The sequence below is a fragment of the Cinclus cinclus genome, chromosome 12 (assembly GCF_963662255.1).
Source record: "Cinclus cinclus chromosome 12, bCinCin1.1, whole genome shotgun sequence".
Lineage (NCBI taxonomy): Eukaryota > Metazoa > Chordata > Aves > Passeriformes > Cinclidae > Cinclus > Cinclus cinclus.
The window spans coordinates 16,370,906-16,393,105 of NC_085057.1; the positions used below are offsets into that span (position 1 = coordinate 16,370,906).

General features: G+C 43.6%; 1 protein-coding gene across 2 annotated transcripts in view; it reads left to right on the forward strand.

The window, feature by feature from the left end:
- The window catches only part of MAPKAPK3 (MAPK activated protein kinase 3), a 45,028-nt gene extending 29,941 nt beyond the window's left edge, over positions 1 to 15,087 (forward strand). Inside the window, exons 2-10 of one of the 2 annotated variants that reach the window (XM_062500573.1) lie at positions 1,849 to 1,988; positions 2,808 to 2,872; positions 4,931 to 5,010; positions 6,433 to 6,556; positions 8,002 to 8,077; positions 8,257 to 8,381; positions 10,081 to 10,166; positions 12,813 to 12,893; positions 14,298 to 15,087. In XM_062500573.1, the coding sequence (XP_062356557.1) occupies positions 1,849 to 1,988; positions 2,808 to 2,872; positions 4,931 to 5,010; positions 6,433 to 6,556; positions 8,002 to 8,077; positions 8,257 to 8,381; positions 10,081 to 10,166; positions 12,813 to 12,893; positions 14,298 to 14,456 (936 nt within the window). In that variant the 3' untranslated portion in view covers positions 14,457 to 15,087. Of the gene's footprint in view, positions 1 to 1,848; positions 1,989 to 2,807; positions 2,873 to 4,930; positions 5,011 to 6,432; positions 6,557 to 8,001; positions 8,078 to 8,256; positions 8,382 to 10,080; positions 10,167 to 12,812; positions 12,894 to 13,416; positions 13,480 to 14,297 lie in introns of those variants that run through there. The other variant, XM_062500574.1, reaches the window with a different exon arrangement.
- The last annotated feature ends 7,113 nt before the right edge of the window (positions 15,088 to 22,200 follow it).

A 22,200-nucleotide genomic window follows, 5' to 3' on the forward strand; every position in this document is an offset into this window, starting at 1 on the left:
GCTCTTTGGGCTCAGGAAGATGGCAGAATACCCATTTGGGTTCTTCGCAAGTTTGTGATATTTGATCACAAGTCTAAAATTTTAGACTGTGTTTCTAAATCATCATCTAAATTTTGCAGAAATTGGTGCTTTCAAACCTACATGGCTTTCATTTTACAAGTGCCTGTGTCTCTAAAATGTCTGAAAAGGTACAGCTCTGCCTTCCAGTTTTAGTCATAAAGAGAAAATTTAATTTCTTTTTGAAGTTCAGAAGGAGAAATCCAAAGGTTAACAGTTGGTTGGTATATCAGATGTTACTTGGTATGTGTATCTGCTCTTTATTTTTGAATTTTCCTTTCTCTGCTCCTCCAGGTGTCATCCTGACATGAGTACATTCAATCTTGGCACGAAGAAGTGTACAAAACTTACTGTAAATTTACTCTTTTCTCCACTGAAGGGTGGAGAAAAGAAACTGCAGCATCCTTGTGTGCATCAAAATGCCCTGTTAAAGCTCTTCAGAGAGTAAGAATTCAATTCTCTGAAACAATTTTCATAAGCACTTGGTACAAACCTGAAAAGCAGCATGTCTGTGCACTGTGCAAGCACAGTGGACACAGATGATAGTGCAGTTACATTAGTATAGAGAATGGGAACGTGTGATCAGGAGCACAGGATAGAGAAGCTTTTGGAAGTGTCCTGCTCAGAAGTGGCATTAATCCAGTAATATCCCAGCAATTAACACTGTAAGGCCTGGATAGTCTTGAGAGTGTTTGGCTTTATTGTGGCATACGTAATTTAATGAACTTTTGAAGAGACCTCTAGGCAACAGCCCAAACTCAGAAGGGCAGAGGGGAAAATCCTGATGGACAGTCCTAGTGAGCTGGAACACAGTGGCTGTGAAGGAAAGGCTGCTGAATGGGCTGAGGGCTGAAAGAAGCAAAGCAACCACACTTGGACTCAGTAGTGGGCTCTTTGTCCAAATGGGAGCCATCTCTTTGTTTAGGAAGTTATTTGTGTTGGAAATGAGGCCGTAGCCAGGCTGGAGCAGGAAGGAAGAGGCGGACAGGGGTCTCAGAAGGCTGTGCTCTGGGTGCACAATGACAGCCCTGCACAAGGAGGCTGGCTCTGGGGGCAATGAACTTGGCCAGAAAGCTCCTCCAGCCCCTTGCTGTGCTGGTGCTGTGCAGGAGCTTTGGAACCTGGCTGAGGGGCCCGGGGTGGGCACGGTGTGGGACTCTGCACGTTCAGCTACAGAGCCAGCTGCCCTCCTGAGTCTACTTGTCCCCTCCTGCAGCCTTCCTGTGCTTCACAGAAAAACAAAAATGTGTAAAGAGGAGTAGTTGTCACTTTTCCTGCTCCCGGCCTGGGAGAGAAGCATTTGCCCTCTTTCCAGTTGTTCCTGAGCACTTCCCCAGCGTTGTATGAAGGGCTGCAGACCTTTCCTGCCTCGTTACTGTGTCTGCTCTGCTGAAAGGGATGCTGAAGCAGCAAAGAGGTGTAAGATTCTTTTTCCCAGTGATGTAAATTGTCTGTACTGAAGTCAATAAAGAAAACAGAATTTGCATTTAAACGCCTGAGAAAAATTTGCTGTTTCCCATCCAGAAGTGGGTAAAATAGACCTGTCTCCATCTCAGATTCAAAATCCCTCCTTACTGTCATTCAAGGCCCTTCCAGTTCCAAGGGACCAGTTGTCTATGTATTCCTCAGGGCAGCCCAGAGAAGGTGAAAATATTGTGATGGATTCTCCTCCTTTGGCTGGAAAAGGTTTTCTCATCTGGAGCTCATCTTTGAGCCCCAGTGCACGTTGGTGCCAGTTGGTAGCAGGGTGGTGGTGCCTCGCTGACTTTGCTCCCTGCTCTTTCTCCACAGCTCCTGTATGACAACCCCAAAGCCCGTCAGGAAGTCGAGTATCACTGGCGAGCCTCAGGGTGCCCTTACATTGTCCATGTCCTGGATGTGTATGAGAATATCCATCATGGAAAGAGATGCCTGCTCATTGTCATGGAATGGTATGGACCAGCAGCAGCCCCTCACCAGGGACTGCCTATGGTGGGATGGAGGGAGTAGGAGAATGCTTTGGCTCAGGTGGCAGTTGGGGGATTTCTCAGCAGCACAGTTTTGGTTTGCGCAGGAAATCTCTCATTCCCTTTATGGAACTGGTAAGGAAATGTGCAGCTGCTCCAGCCATCCTGTGTGCTGGAAGTATGAGGAACCTTTACCAGAAAATAGATTTTCATTGTGCTCTGTAGCAGTTGTCCTCATTAAAGCACTGACTGACTAATACACCTTTGAAAGATGTCTACCATCTGCTTTGGTTGTGATCAGCTTCCAGCTTCAGATGTAAATCCAATGATCCAATGTGATCTGTCTTGTCATAACTATTTTGACTCTGACTTTCCCTATTCTCTCCCTGGTCTCCAATACCACAGTTATTGTCCTTTTTACTGAGGGCAAATTAATAATTCTTTTAGGTGTATTTGCTTCTTTCTTTTTCTTCCTCTCCTGAAACAAGATTATTGTCAACCTCCCAGTGCTGGCATATCTGACTTCCCATCTTTGTGTGTCGTGTTCCCTGTGACAGGGTACATTAAACTGAAAGCATCAAAACTCTCTGGTCTTATTTTATTTTCTATTTATGCCATACCAGAATGGCTTTTTTGCATTGATGCAAGTGAGTGTGATGTTTAGGAACTGCTGGCATGGGAGGCAAGCTGTAATCTTTACCTGTTCCTGCTGTGGTTCCATGACATTATATGGATTTACAGTCAGGTGTTAATTTTGTCCTTTCTGCTAATGTAAGGTGGGGGGTTTTGTGTTCTTTCTTTCAGTATGGAGGGAGGAGAGCTGTTTAGCAGGATCCAGGAGAGAGGAGACCAAGCTTTCACTGAGAGAGGTAAAATATCACAAGTTTAATTTTAAAGTTTGCAAAAGATTTTTCTTTTTTCTCCATTTCTCTGTCCCCCATTTCCTTTTAGGAATTTTTCTTTGATTTTATTTATGGTGGTGGTAGTTGTTGTTATTATTGTTATTTATCCCACTGTGTGTTATGTGTGATTTTGAAAAGTTCCTGAAAACCAGGAATTATGAGAATTGACCAAGTTCAGGTAAAATGTGGAAGGTTTAGAGAAAAATCTTTCTACAAATCTGCTCAGCTTTTTCATTTCTGTACCATGAGAGCATCTGTTCCTCTGATCCCTGGTCTTGTGCCAGACCACCTCTGCCATGATCAGTGCAGCTCCTGCTGTGATCTCTCTCTGGCTGTCCCTCAAGCAGCATCACTGCACACTGTTGGGTCATGAGTATAATGAGCAAATCACATCTGATGAAACATCTCCTGTTCAAGGGTTTTAAAGCACTGCTTGAAAGGAAGTGTTATTAACCACACTGCAAACAAACCTGCCTGTCTGTAGGGGGGACTGAGCAAGTGTAAAGCCCTGCCACAGTCAGGGACAGAGCTTGCACCAGACTAGTCTTGCCATTTTTATTGTCTTTGCTACTTATTCTTGACAGAGAACCACAGGTCTGCTTGACCATGGTTTTTCTTGGCCCCTCACAGCAGACAAGAGCTTGTTTCTGCTCAGATAGTTGATAGTGCTTGTAACTGTTGGCCTGAAAAAAATGATTAGAAGCAGAAAAATGCACACCCAGTCTTATAAATTACTGTGAATTATTTTACAGGTCTCATGTAGAGGCCAGTCTGTTTTCTTCTGTGTTTCCTACCCTGGGATTAATCCTTTTTAGTCCTATAAGAGACTTGTGCAGAGAAAATGAGCATTTTTAGAAACTTTATTTGTTCTTCTCTAAAATAAGAATTCATGGGAGAAAACTGGTTCCATGAACATTAGCCAGTGCACTTTACTAAAAACATTATTTTCCTATGTTATATATATAGCATTGTATAACATTATAAATACTTACTCAGAAATCACCTGGTTAAAAAAAGAACCATCTTCATTCTTTCCTGAGGTAAATGAGGTGGAATCCTCCCTGTTTCTATAGCCACAGCTTCCCATTAGGACCAGGAAGGAGGAGGCTGTGCAAGGTTTTCACCACAGAACAGGAGTGTTTCTGCATTCTGATTGTCCTTGCCTGAGATTGTAGAGTTTCAATCTCAAGCCACATGAGAAAGGATGCCAGATTGCATTACAAGTTCTGCCTGTGCAGAACCAGAGGATCAGGTTGAAGTTTCTATTGTTCCCTGTCAATGGAGATGTGATGTAGTGCTCACATGGGAATGTCATTCCTCCCTGCCCTGAAACCCCCTCCCTGTGTAACTGAACCTTCCCAGATTCCCAGAGTATTGCTATTGCAAGGCAGCTCCACCACTAGAATTTCCAACTGGGGCTTGTTAAACTTTTGAAACTTATTATTTCAAAGGTGGCAGTTTGGGCTTTGCAGAATAGAACTGTTGATTTTTTTTTTCCTCCTGATGAAAAGCTTCTAAAGACAACGAGAAATTAAGATGTGACCTATGCTAAAATTACTACATTGTTATGTTGCTCTATTTTAAGAAAATCTGATAGATCATCCTCCTACCCCTAAACTAGAAGGTGAAAGTTAAATTTCTGTCTCAAACAACCAAGGACATGTCCTGGACAATTAGAGATAAATTCTGGTTGGTGCTCCTTTCTTAACAGTTGCTGCTTGTGTACCTGCTCTGCTCTGGCTGCTATTTTGGTGAGCAAATGAAGGCACAGATTTCAGGCTCCTGAGGAGTCTGAGCTGTTGGGCTGCAGTGCCTGCTCAGGAGGAGACTGAGCAGCAGGGCAGTCGGGGGCTCGGTGCCTGCAAACCCAAAACACAGCTGTTAGGGCTAATTTTAGGGTTTCTCTAGACTTGACGCTTGCCCCGTGTTCCAGCAAGCTGTTTGTAAGCCATAAGCATTCCCAAGCATGTCCCTGAGTTATAGTGGGAATGTTAATGTGACCTTTCTGTAAAATTGTATTTATAGAGGCCTCTGAAATAATGAGGGACATTGGGACAGCCATCCAGTACCTGCACTCCATGAACATTGCACACAGAGACGTCAAGGTGAGTCCCCAAGGTGTGTGGGCTGGGGAATAGAACTTATGGCAGGAAAAACCTGGGCTGATTTGAACAGAACTGGGAGTGCAGTCACATGGTCAAAGTGTCCCTGTTCCTCTGCCAGTATGAGAAAGGATTTGCTCACTAGTTTGCAACTAGTCCAAGGTTAGAATATTCATGTGTGCTAATGCCTTCCAGTTGTGTACAGAATGCAGAAAAATCTCATGATAGTCAGATGCTTAGTTAAAGAGGTACTGCCCACTTGCAATCCATTAATTAGCAAGAAAATAGCACTGCTTCAAGTGAACCTATAACTTACAGATGCCTTTCTGTATAGTCTTTGCCAGCTATTAGTTGCTTTCAGCATCATACTTGTATTTAAAAAAAAAACCCAAAAAACCAAAAAAACCTGCCAAAAAAACCCCCCAAAAAACCAACCACAGATACCCCAAACAGCAAAACCCCTTTCAGAAAAAGGGGAAACTTCTGGGAGGAATAATATAAATTTCGTGCATCTAACCCACTTCAAGAAATATGTGAATATTTGGGAAAATAGGGAGATCTCAGTTATGCCTGTGTTTAATGAGGTAAAGTTTGAACCCCAATCTCGTCGTGGGGGTTTGACAAAGTTTGTAGGGTTGTATTTTGTATTCATGCTCTGAAGTGCACAGCACAAGCAAAGCCAAGCTTGCTGCACCCCAGCATTTCCAGTGCAGGGACACAGTGAGGGGTGGAATGTGCTGGAGAGCAGGGCTTGTAGTGACAGACTGAGGCATCAGGTCAGTTCCACAGCTCTGAGCTGGTGGATTTACTGCAGACGTTTGTGTCTTTAGCTGGAGGGAGAACTGACACATCGTGGTGTCACCAGGGGGTAAACTGGGAAACCAGTTGAACTAATTGCAGATAATGGAAATGCCCTGTTGTCCCTCTTCTTGGGCACAAGAGCTTGTATTACCCTCTCTGCCACTTCTCCCTGTATGGAGTGTGGAGCAAGTGTGGAATTAACTCAGGGTTCAGGAGACAGAGAGGGGAGCAGCAAAGGGACTGTGTCTGTATCAGTTAATTTTGATGGAGCTGTGTCAGTTGCTCATGGGTGCTTTGGCTGAGGATTTCCCTTGTCCTGCCCCTTTGGGATCAGATCAGTCATCACACAGTTCAGTCCCAGGAAGTTCAGGGAGCTGGGAGAGGTTCAGGAAGCCTATTGGATGCCTATTGGACAGGGTCTTTTGCTTTGCTCTCCCAGATAGCTTGCTAAGAAGGATGCTTAGTCTGAGAAAAAGTACTGCACGTTGGGAGGGAACTTTCTGTGTGTTTGGTGAGGTTGTGGTAGAAGTAAGAAGACCTAAATGCTGGTGATGAGTTTGACCTGTCAGTTCATTAGAGACATCTCCTCATTGTCCTGTTTATCCTCTTTTGGTGGCCTTCCAGCCTGAGAACCTGCTTTACACATCTAAAGACAAAGAGACCGTGCTCAAACTCACAGACTTCGGCTTTGCCAAAGAAACCACTGTGAACGCTCTGCAGACCCCCTGTTACACTCCTTACTATGTGGGTGAGTTATCCAAGGCACATTTCTTCTGGGTTTCAGTCATTCCTTCCCTTACATTGGGTGGGAGATTTTCTATTGTAATGTGAAGTGCTGGCCTCTGGGATTTAAACTGGGATCTAATCCAAACCTAGTCTGGTTCCAGTGGAATCCAGTGCTCCTGATTTCTGCCTTGGTGGCAGAGGAAACAGCCTTCACAGGAGATACAGATGAGGATATACAAGGAGAGAGAGGGAATCCCTTCTGATTACACTTGAAGTAATCCTGATGTTTCCTCTGAATGATGCAATAAAAGCCATGATTTGAATTGAGCTTTGTGATATTTGGGTGTTTCTGTGCAAAACTTTCCATAGTTTAAATTAATGCAATAAGAGAGAAGAGTATTGCCTCAGCTGTAAAACTTATTTAAGCTGGCAAATCGAGGAATTAGTAATAAAGAACCAATATGACTTAACTGCAGCAGAATTTTTCCTTCATTTTGTCCCAAGTTGAAGCACTGTGTAATGAATGCCACAGCAGACTGTCCTTTATGCACTCATTTTAGTCTTGAGTTAATAGTCATTCATCATATGGTTTGACTGGGGCAGTCCATGTTTGGAATTTCTTTGCTGGATAAAGGACTTAATTTGCTCAAAAAATTGCTTCTCTGATTAAAGTTTGTATAGTTCTCTATATTGAAAGAGACTTATTCCCTGGGAGCAGATAATCACATTAGCCATTCTCTTTTTCTGGTGCCTTCTTCTGTATTTCTGTAAGATGGGTTTAGTGATAAAATGTTAAGGAGTTTACACACGTATGTTTTTATGCCTTTATTTGTGTATAAACAAGCTGACATTTCTCTTCTCAACACCTTTTTATAAACCAGCATGATTGCTCATATGTTTAAAGAATAATTTTCCTTACAAAATCAAGCTCCCTGCCAGTTTACCTGCCCCAGGGGACAAAAGAAAAATCCCCTCTAAATGTATCTCTGTCCGATTTTGTTGCTTAGTGGAAAAAATATAATGCTCTGGAGGCCAAAGAAAAATACAGTGCCCTGTAGCTGCTGGAGCTAAACATACCATCCAGGTATCATTCAAAGTTTTATCACAGCTCCAGTAGGGCCTTTCTATTCTGATTGCTGGAACATATGCTCCTGCCTCTTTCAGTGCAGTGTCTCCCTGTACACATTTAGCTGTAGCTCCTTCTGCTTTTTGGTAATCTTAGTGCTCCCTTGAGCAGAGAGACACCAAGGTGAGGAGTAGGGCATTTTTCCAGCTCTGTTCCTCCTTTTTTAAAGCTACTTTAGATGCCTTTAGGAATTTGTCAATCAAAAGTGCTACCCAGTTCCTGCAGTGAGTTGCATTTTTTTTGCTGCCTCTGATACCTGTTGCTGAAGTGTGCTGCTACTTACAAGGTGATGAAGAGAAGTACCTGGTACTCTGTTTACTTGTGGTTTTAATCTTTCCCAGCCCCAGAAGTCCTTGGTCCTGAGAAGTATGACAAATCATGTGACATGTGGTCATTGGGTGTCATCACTTATATTCTGTAAGTATTTGGGAAGGAACTTGGCGAACAGAAAGAGAACACAACTTATTAAATCTGCACTCACAAGTAATTGTACACTGGGATGGTGGAGCCTGCAGTAGAATATAAGCTTGAATAAAACTTTTTTAGAGGTGATAGGACTTTCCTAGTTATGAAGATTGTTTTGTCCACTCTTACAGTCTGTGTGGGTTCCCTCCATTCTACTCAAACACCGGTCAAGCCATTTCTCCTGGGATGAAGAGAAGAATTCGGATGGGGCAATATGGATTTCCCAATCCAGAGTGGGCTGAAGTGTCAGAGGAAGGTAAAAAAGTGTCAGAGTGGGCTGAGGAGTGTGAGCCTGGTTGTGTGCAGTGCTGCAGTGCTTACAAAGAGACTATTTCTAAAAATCTGTCTGAGCTTTTGTTTCCCATTCTTCTACAATTTAAATCAATTTTTGTAAGGTGCTGCAGAGAACGACTGGGAGCTCAGATACCAGCCAGCAACCTCAGTACTACAAAAAGTAAATGACTACTGAAAACCTTCTTTCAAAATCCAGCTAATGCTAGTGAATGCTGATATTAAACCCTCTGGAAACAGAAGTCTCTAATCCTGAGAAAGGAGACAGCCAGGAGAGCTCCAATGCAAGCTGAGCTGGAAGAAAGGCAAACTGTCTTAAGAACTTACTCAGTCTTTGCCTTCTGTGGTAATCCAGCCAGCAGGGATGGCAAGTTTTCATGCTGGCTTTTTTTGATGTGGGAATTTTCTTGCCACCACTTAAATCAGGGTCAACAATTTATTTTGTATAAGTCATTGACCAAAGCTGATGGGTTCAAATCAGTTTCCTGAAAGTGGGTATTTTTGATTCCCTCTTACCCTGACAGTCTCATAAGCTGGAAGTCTCACCTGCCTGTCATATTAAAGAGAAGAGTCAGCAATGTCTGGGCTTATCTGTTTTCCTTACAAGCCCTTTATATTGCTGTGATCCTGGTTTTGTCTGCTGTTTACCAGTAACAAATGATCCTTGGACCCTGCTGTGCTCTGTGGCATCTTCACCTCTCGCTGGATCTTGTGGCTGTGTGTGCAGCACAGCCTGCTGAACATTGTTGGGGGAGATGTTTTGGTCATGGGTTTCTGGCTAAGTATTTTCTCTGGTTTGGGTCTTGTTAGTTTTCCAGCAGTTAAAAGCAGGCTAGAGGAGCTTGGTGAGAGAACATGCACTTGGACTGTGTGTAAGGTTTCTGTATGCTTGTGTGGATGGTGATAGGGGCCCTCTACCTTTGATCCTATTAAGATCATCTCATCTGTGGGTGTTCTTTAGGCTGATGAGGCACCTTCAGCAGGTTGCTGCTTTTTTCCCCTGCTTTTTGTGTGAGTCCTTCTAAATAACTTCCTTTGGAGGCAGGATTTCCAGTCTGTCCACCCACATTGATGGAACTCTTGTCTAGATTCTCACATCTCATATCTCAGTTATTATTGCTCTTGTTTTGGCAGATCCCATGTTCACAGACAGTGGTGCAAAGCCTGCTTGTGCAATCCGTTTATTTGACTTTTTTTATCTTTTTGGTGGCCTCTCAGTTGTCAGAGTTTGTTGTCCCTTTTTTCCACACCCTGTGCTAGTTGTTGCCTTCCACCATTTCTCAAAACATCAGCTTATGTATTCATTCAGCCCATAATGCCCAGCTTGTTGCCAGCTTTGAGGCAGACAGCTTAGCAGCTTTCTGTTCATGTGCTTCTTTTTGCCTCCAGTTGTTACTCTCAGAGCAGCTGGTTTTGTGATGTAGAGATCATAGCTGGAATCCTTTTCTTTCCTTCTTGCCTCTTGTTTTGGATGTTTTCCTGTTTCACCACTTTAAACACAGTAAGCTGCCTCACTGCACATGGCTTCTTAACACAGTCACAGCAATCAGGAAGTGTTTTCAGTTCTGCAAAATTGTGTTTATTCAGCAGGTCCTTGTGTTCCCAAAGTTATTTGGGAATTCAGTCCCAGACTACACCATGCCCTGTTGGTTTCTGTTTTTCAGCCAAACAACTCATTCGCCATTTACTGAAGACTGACCCAACAGAGAGGATGACAATCTCTCAGTTTATGAATCACCCTTGGATTAATGTGAGTCTTAGATCTCTTTTTATACCATGAATTGATTCTTACAGGCAGACCTTAGGTGTAGCTCCACACAGCACAGCAAGAGGAGGGCTGTTATTGCTGCTGATCCCTTAATTAACCTCCTGTGCCCTCCACGCAGGGTCACCTGCCCATAAAACCACAATTCTTGGTGTTAGCAGAGGACACGCAAGGGAAGACACTCACAGTCATGTCCTTGGAAGCAGCAGCCCAAGATGTCTCTGTATTCTGTGAGCAGACAGTCTCTGTTGATTCTGCAGCATATGCATGTGTTACTCTCTTTAAAAATATAAAAATAAACTCTATGTGCTTACTTCATCAGTGCAGGATTTAAAGAGCTATTATTAGTGGTCCCAGGCACCATTGTGCATAGCTGTGTTAGGGTGAACATGCTCCTGTGCTCAGGGGGAATTCTCATCCTTGACAGAGTTTGGAAATGCATGGGGGAGGAGCAAGGGTCTCTTGTTGCCCTATGAGAGATTGCCAGGTAGGATGGTACACAGTGGTCCCAGTTCAGGTTTCATTCTATGACTTGGTTGAATTTGCTTCTCCTTAAAAGAAATTTTTTGGGGAAAAAAGAAAAAATTACTTTATTAATGCAGTATGGACTACTTAAAATATGAACACAAATCCCAGAAGTTACAAGACTGAGTTTCATGATACCATCTCTGCTTTGTAGGTGTCCCTCAAAATAGTAGGTTATACTTCTCACATTTTGTCTAAAAAAATACCAGTCTTATTCTCACTGCCCAAAAATCATCAGCCAGAAAGAGAATCAGTTCTGCTGTAGAATTCCCTTTGTTCCCATAGTGCTGGTGTGTCTGTGCTGGTCTTCAAAGGATGGGGCAGAAGCAGAGGAGTGGCTGATAGTCCCTGTTCCTACAATGCCTGCTGTAGGATCTGAAAGGCCTTGGAATCAAGTGAAACGCAGCTGTAGGACATCCTGATGAAGCAGAAAGGTTTTGTCATTCTGAATGGAGAAAGCTGAGAAACTGAGTTTGTAAAGACTCTAGAACAGACCCCAGACAATGTTTCTGAGTCTTTTTTAACCAAATAAAAATGTAATCACTGCTCAGAATAAATACCTCCAGCTTTGAGTGTCTGAAGCCCCAAGAAGGTGTTTCAGAAGTCAGCAGGTGAGGAATTTCATGAAGTGAGTGCCTAAGCTAAGGAACTGCCACCTACAGCGACACTTGTTACTTGGAATATGCACAGAGCCAATTAATGAGGAGGAGATTAGAGACAAGGTCTGCAGACTGCTGCACCTGCTCCAGTTGGAGCCTTGCTCCAGTACCCTTCCTGGAAGAAAGCTGCAGGTTGTTTTTTTTCTTTTTTTCTGCTGAACCTATTGCTCCCAGGGGGCAGAGGGAGGGAGAGGGAAAGACCAATACAGTGAATGTCTTTGTTCTCCCTTTTCCTAAATCTCAAAGTGGAAACATGTCTGGGGAGTTGCACAGGCGGTGGAGGAGGGTGCTTATGTCTCTTTTTTTTTTCTTTCTCCTCGTTTTTTAAAATTAGATGGATGGCAGAAGTATTTTACTGTGAACTAGGCAAAAATTGTCAGTTTAGGTAGAGGACAGACTCATTTAGCTCCTTGTATATAAGATTTTTTTTTAATAAGCAGCTGCTCACAACAGAAAGGAGAGCACCTTCCACAGGGACAGGGACACCACTGAAACCAGTCTGCTTGTTTTCCATTTCTCTTATCCCAGCTGTGTTTGATAAAACTGTACCCTGGACATCTGGGGTCCTTGTCCAGAGGATGCAGGAGTTGGAATTTCTGCTTCACTTCTGTGACAGCTGCACTGCTGCTCTGAGCTCAGGGGAACATAAGCACTGATTCCAGTGTAGGGTTTGTTTTACAGGGATGTACAGGGATCTCCTTAGATTTTGTTGACATGCAGCTGTAGGATGCCACAGCAGCAAACAGCAAGTGTGGGTAGAAAGCATAAGGAAAATAGAGCATCCAAATTAAATTATAGTTTGGGTTATGGACTGGCAAGAATTGCCATGATTCTTGCTGAGTTTAGTCAGGGAACTGTGCTTCATGCTTTAGAAATTGTCCTTTATTCTAATGTAAAGTGTCTAATTATCTTTCATGGCAGGTGGGCAGAGATCTCAGTTTCATGTGGATGCACTGTCTTCTGAGCTGTGCCTTGCTCAGAAGAATTGTGTCATTTCCTCTTTGGGGCTCACTTGGCCTGATGAAGTGGTAATCTCAGTTAATGCATACGTGCAAGAAAATGTCTCCTACAACAAATCCTAGGAGATAAAGGTCAAATTAACCACTTTAAGACTTTGACTAGTGAATAGTGAAATGACAGTTAAAATCTAAAACCTGCATAAAAATTTATCCAGCACTGGTTAGATAAACTGTTTGGACTGGAAGGGAGTAGAGTGAAAGAACCTCAGCACCGATTTCTCTCTTTTTGTTCTTTAAATGTTGTGTGGAGAATGTAATCCTTTTCTCCTACACACATGGATTCATTTGTGGATTGGAAGCAGGAATAATGAGGGCCATTGGAGGATGTTGTATCAAGTTTTATGCCCTTCATACACAGAGAAGAGCAAGAAATCACTTCCCAAATATTGTTTTTCAGAACTTCTTTTGGTATTTTTCTTTGTTCTCAGAGATCAATGTCAGTGCCACCAACTCCTCTTCACACTGCACGGGTCCTGCAAGAGGATAAAGACCACTGGGATGAAGTTAAAGTGAGTCAATCCAATCAGATTTCTTTAAGTCAAGTGTGATAGGAGATGAAATGTGCTGCCTTCTCTGAGGATGTGCATTTCCTTAGATACTGTGGTTATATTGAATACAATCATGTCAAACAAGGGAGGCATAAACAGTCTTGGTTAGAACAGTAGTGTGTATGATAACTGTTTAAAAGAAAGAAGGAATGCTATTTGAGCTTCATCTGGCAGACTTACAGCTGTACCAGATGTCAACAAAGATGGTGTTTCTGGTAAAAGGCATTGATGATGCTCCTGCTGAGCCACTACATGTACCCAGGAAGGAGAAGGACAGTGCTGGGGCAGTTTGAACTTCATTACAGTGAAGAACGTGATGGAAATGTAGGGGAACAGGTGGGAGGGCTGAGCTGCATTGTGGTTTTCAAAAGCAGTGCTGTAGAATTGTGCAACAGCACTGAATAACCTAAGTCTTGTCTTGTTATGACATTGGATAGAGGGAAGAGGAGAGAAAAGAAATTTGTCTTTTCCTTAATCTAAGCAGGTACCTCACCTACTGTGTATACCAATGACTGCTGAATGTGTTTCCTGCAAAGTGAAATTGTAGGGTACACTGAAATCCTTAACTCTTTCCTGCTGGCCTTTAACAGGTTGGCATGCTTTTACAATTAATTCTGAATTTTCTGCACTTCAAATTCCAGGAATTTTGAAAATGGCAACATTCCTGTAGTGTATTTTATCAATTATTGATTTTATTTAAATCACTGATGGGTGGTCTCATCTGTTGAGCTATGTCATGGTAAAATTTTGTAGGACCTAGGCAATATTTACCTTCTGAGTCAGAGATCAGGCAGATATTTTCACTTAACTGTCTGATTTTCCATGTTTCTGAGAATTTCTTATGCTTGTGCTTTTGTATAGGTCCCAGAGGTATTCCCTTGAGCTACCAACATACCCATGATATTGAGTTGTTTTTCCTTTACTGAACCAAATGCAAACAGAATTTTTTTATAACCTTGTTAAAAAGTTTGAAATATTCCTGTGCTTAAGCATTAATTCAGACTAAGGAGACGTGTGAATTTGAAGCACATAACTTTTAAAGATCTTTGAGTGGGGGTGCAGAGCCAGCCAGGGAGAAGTGCTGGGCACAGGGACACAGTGGAATTTAGGCCAGCACAGAGTGGTCCTGCGTGCTCACGTGTGTGAAATGCTGTGTGAACAATTCCTGCTGCCCGAACCCCTGGTGAAAGGAAATGTTTGTTCCTTCCTGGTGGAAGGAATCTTTGTGCAGTGCACAGAGAGGGCTCAGCTCTCACTGGCAGGGGGTGACAGGGCTCCTTGTGTCCCTCCTCTCCAGGCTGTAGTGTGGGCTGGCTGTGCACTTGCTGCCTCAGGGCCTTCACCACATTGCTTGTTTGCTTTCAGGAGGAGATGACCAGTGCTCTGGCTACCATGAGGGTGGACTATGATCAGGTGAAAATCAAAGACTTGAAGACGTCCAACAACCGCCTCCTGAACAAGCGCCGCAAGAAGCAGAAGCAGGCAGGAGCCTCCTCTGCAGCCCTGGGCTGCAACAACCAGTGAGGCCAGAAGCCAAGGACCTGTGGGTGGAGGGTAAAAGTTAAAGAGAGCAATTTAAAATCAAATTATCACCTCAGTCCACACCACAAAGGCAGTGAGACACTGACTATGATATCCTGCTAAGAGGGAACAGTGTGGTAACGTGTTGATAACTTGAATCAGGGCTTTGCTTTTGAAGACTAATGGATCTGACATGATTCTGTTGTGTATTGCCAGGGAAGGTACAGTAATGCCAGAAATGTTACAGGTTCTTAGTTTGGCTCTAACTGTGTTGGACAAGAGGAGAGAACAGGAGACAGTCTCAGCATACTAATGCACTGAAGCTTTAACAGCCATCTACAAGAGTAACTTCTGCTGCTGTTTAAAACTAGGAAATAGAAAAGTGCCAAGTGTTCTGCTAAGAGTATTTTAGTAGTTCAGTAGAATTGGTAATAGTCTGTATTTCCAAACTTACCTCCTATAGTTACAGAATATCACCTAACCTGTAAACAGTTACTCTTGTTAAGCATCCATAAGCATCCATACATTTCCATTTCCATAAAGTCTTTGTGTAGTCTCATGCAAAGATCTGAGTTTGTCGTGGATTCCCATTTGATAACATGTAAATTTTCTGAGCTGTAGCCACTGTGTTGTATCTTTGCCACTGTCAGACCCCTCTCTTGTAATGTTTTCAATTTAACTGCTCTTTTATGCGAAGAGTTTCAGAAAGGGTTTAAGTAGTTGAATGTGTCCTGCAGAGAATATTGCTGTTCCCCTTGGATCCACAACCTCCAGGGCTTGCAGCTGGACATGCAATGGAATTGCTTTAGGAGACTTCTGAAATTTGGGAAGAAGTGGCAAATGCATGTTCTCTGAATGGATCCTGGTGTCTGCCAGCATCCCTTCTGGTAATTATCTCCAGATTCTGTGCCTAAGATGTGCTGATCACAGCAAATTGTGGGGTGTTTGGGTTGGTTTGTTTCCTGGGGTCAGGAGGGAGGAGGATTCTACTTTATTTATGGTGATTGGGTGGTGTCTCAGGATCCAAAGATTTTCACCACTTAAGGAGGATTACTTTTAACTACATCCACCCATTGTTTATTTTCCTATTTTAATTCTTTTTATTTCATGGGAACCTGGCCTTGGTTTGCTGGTATGTTTTATTTTGTGATCAGATATTTATCTCACTGTATTTTGGGGTTTGGCTTTATTTTTAGTTTAGGTGAAGCAAATATTTGTGAAAGTGTTATCAGAGTCTGGGATGAAAATGATGTGCTTCCAGTGATGCAGGAAAATACCACTTTGAGGTAGGCACACAGTACTGGTGTGTTAATAGGCTTGGAAGAATGTAAAAAGACAAAAAGGAAAACAGGGCTCCAGAGTGGATCTGAATTGTCAGATGAGGGTGACACACAGCAAAGGTCAGCTTGAGGCTTTGGACCTCGTGTGGGGAGCCCAGTTTCCATCTTCAGGGCGGTGAATGAGACCTCAATTCTCCATTGTGAGCTGGTCATAGGGTTTTGTCACATGATTTATTAAAATCAGTTTTTAACATTCCTTCCTCCTGTCATCCCTGGATTTGTTGGGTTGTTGCAGAGTTTGCATTGCTTTGCAGGATGCCTCTGTGTTGAAGGTGACAGCGAAGGGGAGAGGGAAAGTGTTGCACATTCAAAGGCTGCCCAACTTTGAACATTTTATAAAATCACAAGGTTTTGGTTTTCAATATCAATCTCTGTAAAGTTATATTTTTAAACTATTTCATGTTTCATGTGTCTGTGATTATAGCATGTCCTGTATGTTTATGTTTTGCCATGTTACTCCAATGACTTATGTAAGTATTATTCACTACCTGCAGATGAATACTGCAAATGAAGGGCTGTGATGTCTTCTGGGTGCAACAGTTGGAGTTAGAGCCAGCTCCAAGTTTCTGTCCCTTTAGCTAAATTTTTTGAGGGAGGTATGTGTATTATTGCTGCCATTCCATCTCTGTGTCCCATGAGGGTGATGGATGTTCCCAGAGGCAAGCAGTGTATAGTGTGCTGTCCTGGCTGCCTCAGGGACAGTGCCACTGAAACTGTTGCAAACCAGCTTTTTTTTCTCTGCCTCCGCTGAGGTTTGAGCAGGAGCTCTCAGTTCCCACCTGGTGCCTCCTGGCTTGCCAGTTCAGTCTGGAGCTTAAAGATGTGTCTTTTGCTGGGTAGTTTTCTGTAAAACACCTGGAAAACACACCTGGGCCTGATTCCTTCCTGTGGGGTTCCAATATTTACTGCAGATCAGAAACTGGAACTGAGGCACCTGGCACAGCACCTTCAGCTTGCTGTCCTGTGTGGCAGGACAATACCATCTTATTAAACTCAGACTAACAGTTCTTGCTTTTGCACTACAGCACCCAGGAATGCTGTAAAGCCTTGCAGGAGCCAGAGGAAGGCCTCAAAATGGCAGACATGTAAGTGCATGCAAGTATTGGACAGGAGGATTTGTGTTCATTGTACAGGGGGAAGGAGGAGACTCCTTGGGAGCTGGGAAACAGCTGCCCTGTGATGTTTGGAGCCTCAAACCACTGCCTTCTGCAGCCCAGTGGAGCAGGACAGCTTGTGTTTGACATGGTTCTGTGTCACCTGGAGCTGGAAGGGTCTGCCAGGGATGAGGTTTGGTATGCAGGCATTCCCCCAGCAGGGCCTGTGCTCCATGGAGAGGTAGAGATGTATGGAACATCTGATGGACTTGGCTCCACCCAGCCCTGCCACAACACCTGTCCCCTGCCCCACCAGCTCAGAGAGCTCCCCAAATCCAACCTGCCACCAGCTCCCCAGATCTGAACCTGGCATCAGCTCCCCAAACCCTGCAGTAGCTCAGGCCCTGCTCTGGGTGTGTGGCTCTGCAGAAGGTGCTGTCCCTCTGGCTGCTAGCAAAGCTCTGGGGAGGACCCTCCTCCTTCTTGCATTCATGTGTTATAAAGAGCTCTGGTGAGCTGGTGGTGGTGTTTGGGTCTTGCCTCTTCCCCCAGCCATGTCATATAAGAGGCTTTTTAGAGCCTGCTGCTCAGGATCCAAATTTATAGCTTGTTTTTAGAAAGGATAGGCTATTACAGAACTGACTATGCATTTGCATATTCATCAGCCGTATAGAGGAGGTAAAGAGCTGGGAAGGGACAGAAGAAATGAATGGTCAATAGAGAAGGCTTCAAGGAGAGCACAGATTAAAAGGTCTATTTATTTTTTACAGCAGAAGCTAAAATAAGGACTGTGCACAATTCCCCACCCCCATCCCTTTTCACAGCGATTGCTCATGGGTCGCTGCCTCCCCTTGTGTTTCTCTGCACTCTGCTCCTCACACACGTGGTTCATGTGCTCTCACCAGTGCTCTTGCTCTGATCTACACACAAATGTGTGCCCAGGCACTCAGGAAATTTCCTCCCTCTCTTTCCCAGCTTTTGCACTACACGCTTTCTTACCTCTTTCTTATATGGTGAACCTGGGTTTGACGTGGTTCAATTAAAATCTCACATTAGTGATAAGTTCTTGGCCAAAGTCTATGTTTTTCTGTTTGTCACAACCCAGCATGGGATTGCTTCTCTGTCTTAACACTTCACTGCCTTCAGTCTGGAGGCCCAATTATGTAAGTGCTTCTGACTTGTCTGACATGAGGGATAATGAGAATGCTACATACCCAGTTTGATCTAATTTCCCTGTCCTCTTTTCACTTCACACTTTATTTGGCCCTTGTTTAGACAAAGGAGCTTTTGAGAAGAGTAAGGTTTAGTGAGGATGAGAGAGACAAAGGCTTTAATTACTTGCAGGGAATCATGAGCATTTGTACTGTTTTAAACCTGTGGTCCAGGTGGGGAGGAAGTGTTAATGTGTGCTCAGCTGCTCTGGTGTGTTCTCCTGCTTAGCCCAAGGATGGAGCCAGCTCAGCTAACAAACCTCGGGGACAAAGAAGGAAGTAAGCAGGGAATGACTTCACATGAAGGAGAACTCCAGTTTTTCTAGGAATAAATATTTTGGGGAGTTCTACTGTGGAAACATCAGAAGCTCCTTTTTTCCTAGGTTCCAGTATTTCCCCTCTTCACCCAGCTGTTCTCAGTAATGGAGCTGGCATAGGAGGGAATGGACATGGTTAATTCTCTTTTAGAGAGCCTAAAAAGAATGAAGGCAATGAAGCAAACTTGAGAGCCTGTCTCAGTTTGAAAAGACAGATGTCTGCTAGGGAAGGCCAGACCCTATCTTGGACTGGAGACTGTAAACCCCCCCTCCCTCCAAATTATTATAATTTTGAAATTAAGGGGCTCTCAGATGAAGATATGAGGGTAGGAGTAACAGTTGTCTACTAGTATGTATCATAAAGCAAATAAACAACAACTATGGAATTAATAAGAAATAGAACCAGGGACCCCCTGACAGCCTTCTCTGCCGAGACAGGGAAGGATGGAGGAGAGGCTTTGGTTCACAAACCCTGGGACAGCTGATCCCAGTGCCCAGAGAGGAAGGGATGGGAGAGGCTTTGGTTCACAAACCCTGGGACAGCTGATCCTGGTGCCCAGAGAGGAAGGGATGGGAGAGGCTTTGGTTCACAAACCCTGGGACAGCTGATCCCAGTGCCCAGAGAGGAAGGGATGGGAGAGGCTTTGGTTCACAAACCCTGGGACAGCTGATCCCAGTGTCCAGAGAGGAAGGGATGGGAGAGGCTTTGGTTCACAAACCCTGGGACAGCTGATCCTGGTGCCCAGAGAGGAAGGGATGGGAGAGGCTTTGGTTCACAAACCCTGGGACAGCTGATCCCAGTGTCCAGAGAGGAAGGGATGGGAGAGGCTTTGGTTCACAAACCCTGGGACAGCTGATCCTGGTGCCCCTGCAGGACTCTTGGGAGCACCAAGCTGGGCCGGCAGGAATGAGCAAAATATCCTGGGCTGGTGGATGAGATGTATCAGGAGCTCTGTGGCAGTACCTGGAACTGCAGGATGTCCTGGCAGGGCAGGGGATTACAGCTGGGGTTACAGCACAGAGAAACCAGAGCAGTGCTGAAGGAAAGGTGGGCAGTGGTGACCTGGCTCTGAGCAGGGCAGGGAGAGGAGAGCTCAGGATTTCTGGGCACAAGAGCAGATGGTGATAGGTGCCTCTTTTAGTGAGGTAGGTGATAATAAGGTCCCAGGTCAGTGGCTGCTCTCACAAGCAGAGGGTCAGCCCACGGAAGAAGGAGAAGACGAGGATGACAAAGATGATGAAGAAGAGCAACAAGAAGAAGAAAAAGAAGAACAACAAGAAGAGGAACAAGAAGAAAAATAAGAATATTAACAAGAAGAAGAAGAGCAAAAAGAAAAACAAGAAGAAGCAGCAGCAGCAGCTCCGGGGTGGGTTATGGTGAATTCCTTCTCCCAAGCACCAGCAGCTCTGAGTGTGTTCCTGAAGCCACAGCTGGCAGCTGCCCCCTGCCCTCCCTTTACCTGGGCTCAGCCAACCCTTGGTTTTTCATAAGTACCAGCAGTCAGCATTTCCCAGCAACTCATGGGAAAAATTCTGTAGGTAAGAAGGAACAAAAGAAAAGAAACCTAACCCCAAAGAGAGACAGAACACACATTCAAAACCTCAAAACAAAAAAATATTGTTAAAAATTCTTACAAATTCTAACAGGTAAGTCTTCAGCTCCATACTGATATTTATCTCACCTGTGGAAAATTCAGGTTAGAGCAAGCTGGGGTAATTACGTTTGCTGAAGACATGTTTCCCTGAAATCTTTGCACCAGGTAAGAAAATTCTTTTTGAGAATTACGTCCAGCTTTAAAATAGGATTATTGCTTGTCAGTTTGTTTGGTTAGAGGAATTTAATGTAGCAAAGGGAGCAGAAATGGGGGATGATATGTCATGTTGAAGGATAAGATAAGAAATGTCTGCTGTTCTGTTCTACTCCAACTTTTTTACTGCAAGTGCTACCTTTGTACAGACATAGCAAGATAGATTCAACTCTTTATTAGTCTATTTTAGCACTGGAGAAGGAGGATGTTGCTGCACTCTAGGGAAATGTGGAAGATAACCCTGTGACTGTAGATGAACGTCTATTCTGGTAAATCTGTAAATGATGCCTAGCATTACATTTATTTTAAAATTTCCTGCCTCATGAATCTGCCAGATGCCAAAGTCTCACAGGTCTGCTCTAACTGCATGAAGGCACAGAGGCATCACTGTCAGTGAGTTTCCTCCTGCAGTTTGGGACCACAAGAAGCAGCAGTTGCTGAAGTGTACTCGCAATGGTTTTAGTTTCCAGCAGCCAAAAGAGGGAAAAGATGTCTTTCAAATAGCTGGAGATGACAGAGAGGGCCAGGTTCTCTTTTATCTGGGGAGGGCTGTCCTGAAGGTATCTTGACCTTTGGTTCAGTTCCCAGAGCTGCTGATAACAAGCATGTTTTAGCTGTTGTGGGGCTGCAGGCCCTGGTGAAATCTCTGCTGCCTTGACACCTGCTGGGGCTTTTCCCATTGTGAGCCAGGGAAACGCATTCATTGGGGCCATGGTTGCAAACCATTGAGAATTCTTGGTCCTGGAGCTGCAGTGAAGATGCCTAAAAGGAGGAGCTGTGTTGTTTGCTTCCATGTTAGGCTTCTGAGTGTATCTGTTGAATTTTCCTGTCTCCAAGCTCCATCCCAGCACTGCCAGTGTAGAAGCTGTTTCTTCTTTTGTTAACAGGGAGCACAAATGCTTCTTTTGGGGACTGCATTTCTTTCTCGGAGTTTCAAGGCTGGAATGAAACTCTTAAACAGCATGGTTATTTTGCCTAATGTGTTCTCCCCACACTTCCAGGCTAATCCATTTGGGAAACATGGAAGATGTTCCCAAGAGACTTCTTATTGCCTAGCTACTGAAGCACCTGCTAAAACTGAGCTCTTTTAAAAACTGAAAATTATTTAAATGTGAAAAAGAGTGGGTTGATCTGGAAAAAAACTTCTCAAAAAACTAAAATTAGAATAGAATGTGTTAGAAGAGAAATACTGGTGGGGGAGGAGGACTAAGGGGCTTTTTTAAATAAAAATGCTACTGCTTGAGTAATGATCCAGGAAATTCTGGTTAGGATATTAGCTGCTGCTCCAACCCAGAGCAGTTCCTGGATTCAGAAATAATTATGTTTTCCTAAAGATAGATCTACAGTATAGACTCCAGGGTTTTTTTTTCTGAGTTGGTCTAAAGCAAGGATCAGCTTGATATTTGTAAATGAAACTTTTGAGTAAATGCTGATAGTAAACCAAATAAATAGAGCTTTTTTTTTAAGAGCAACTAATAACTGAATAAATAAGCTTTGTAGATTACCTTTGCTCTACTAAAGTTGCCTGTGTGAGCTGCTTGCAGAAACCTTATAAGGTGAGGTTACCTTTCGTTTTTGCTTTTGGAATTTTACATTTCTGTCTTGCATTTTCCCACTGGATGTTTGACTTTTGTCTTGAGTAAAATTCTAATTAGTTGTCCCAAGGCTACCATTCCATGATGCAAGGTTTTTTCTCTTCTCTTGGCTCATTTGCAGTTGTACCATCACTTCTTTTATTTCTGAACTCCTTGCAGTATAAAGGATTGGAAGAGTTTCAAGGAATCCCATTACCTGGCAGGAAGCAAACAACTTCATTGTCTGTAAGATGGTGAGGCAGAAAGTTCCAAGCAATGGCTAATGGCAGGAAAAAAATCACCCTCTGAGGAAAAGAGAAGGTCTCTACAAAGAAATGCACCCAACTAGAAAGAGTAAAATGAGATGGTCTGGTTATCTTCCTTTTAAATGCTCTTATTTTCT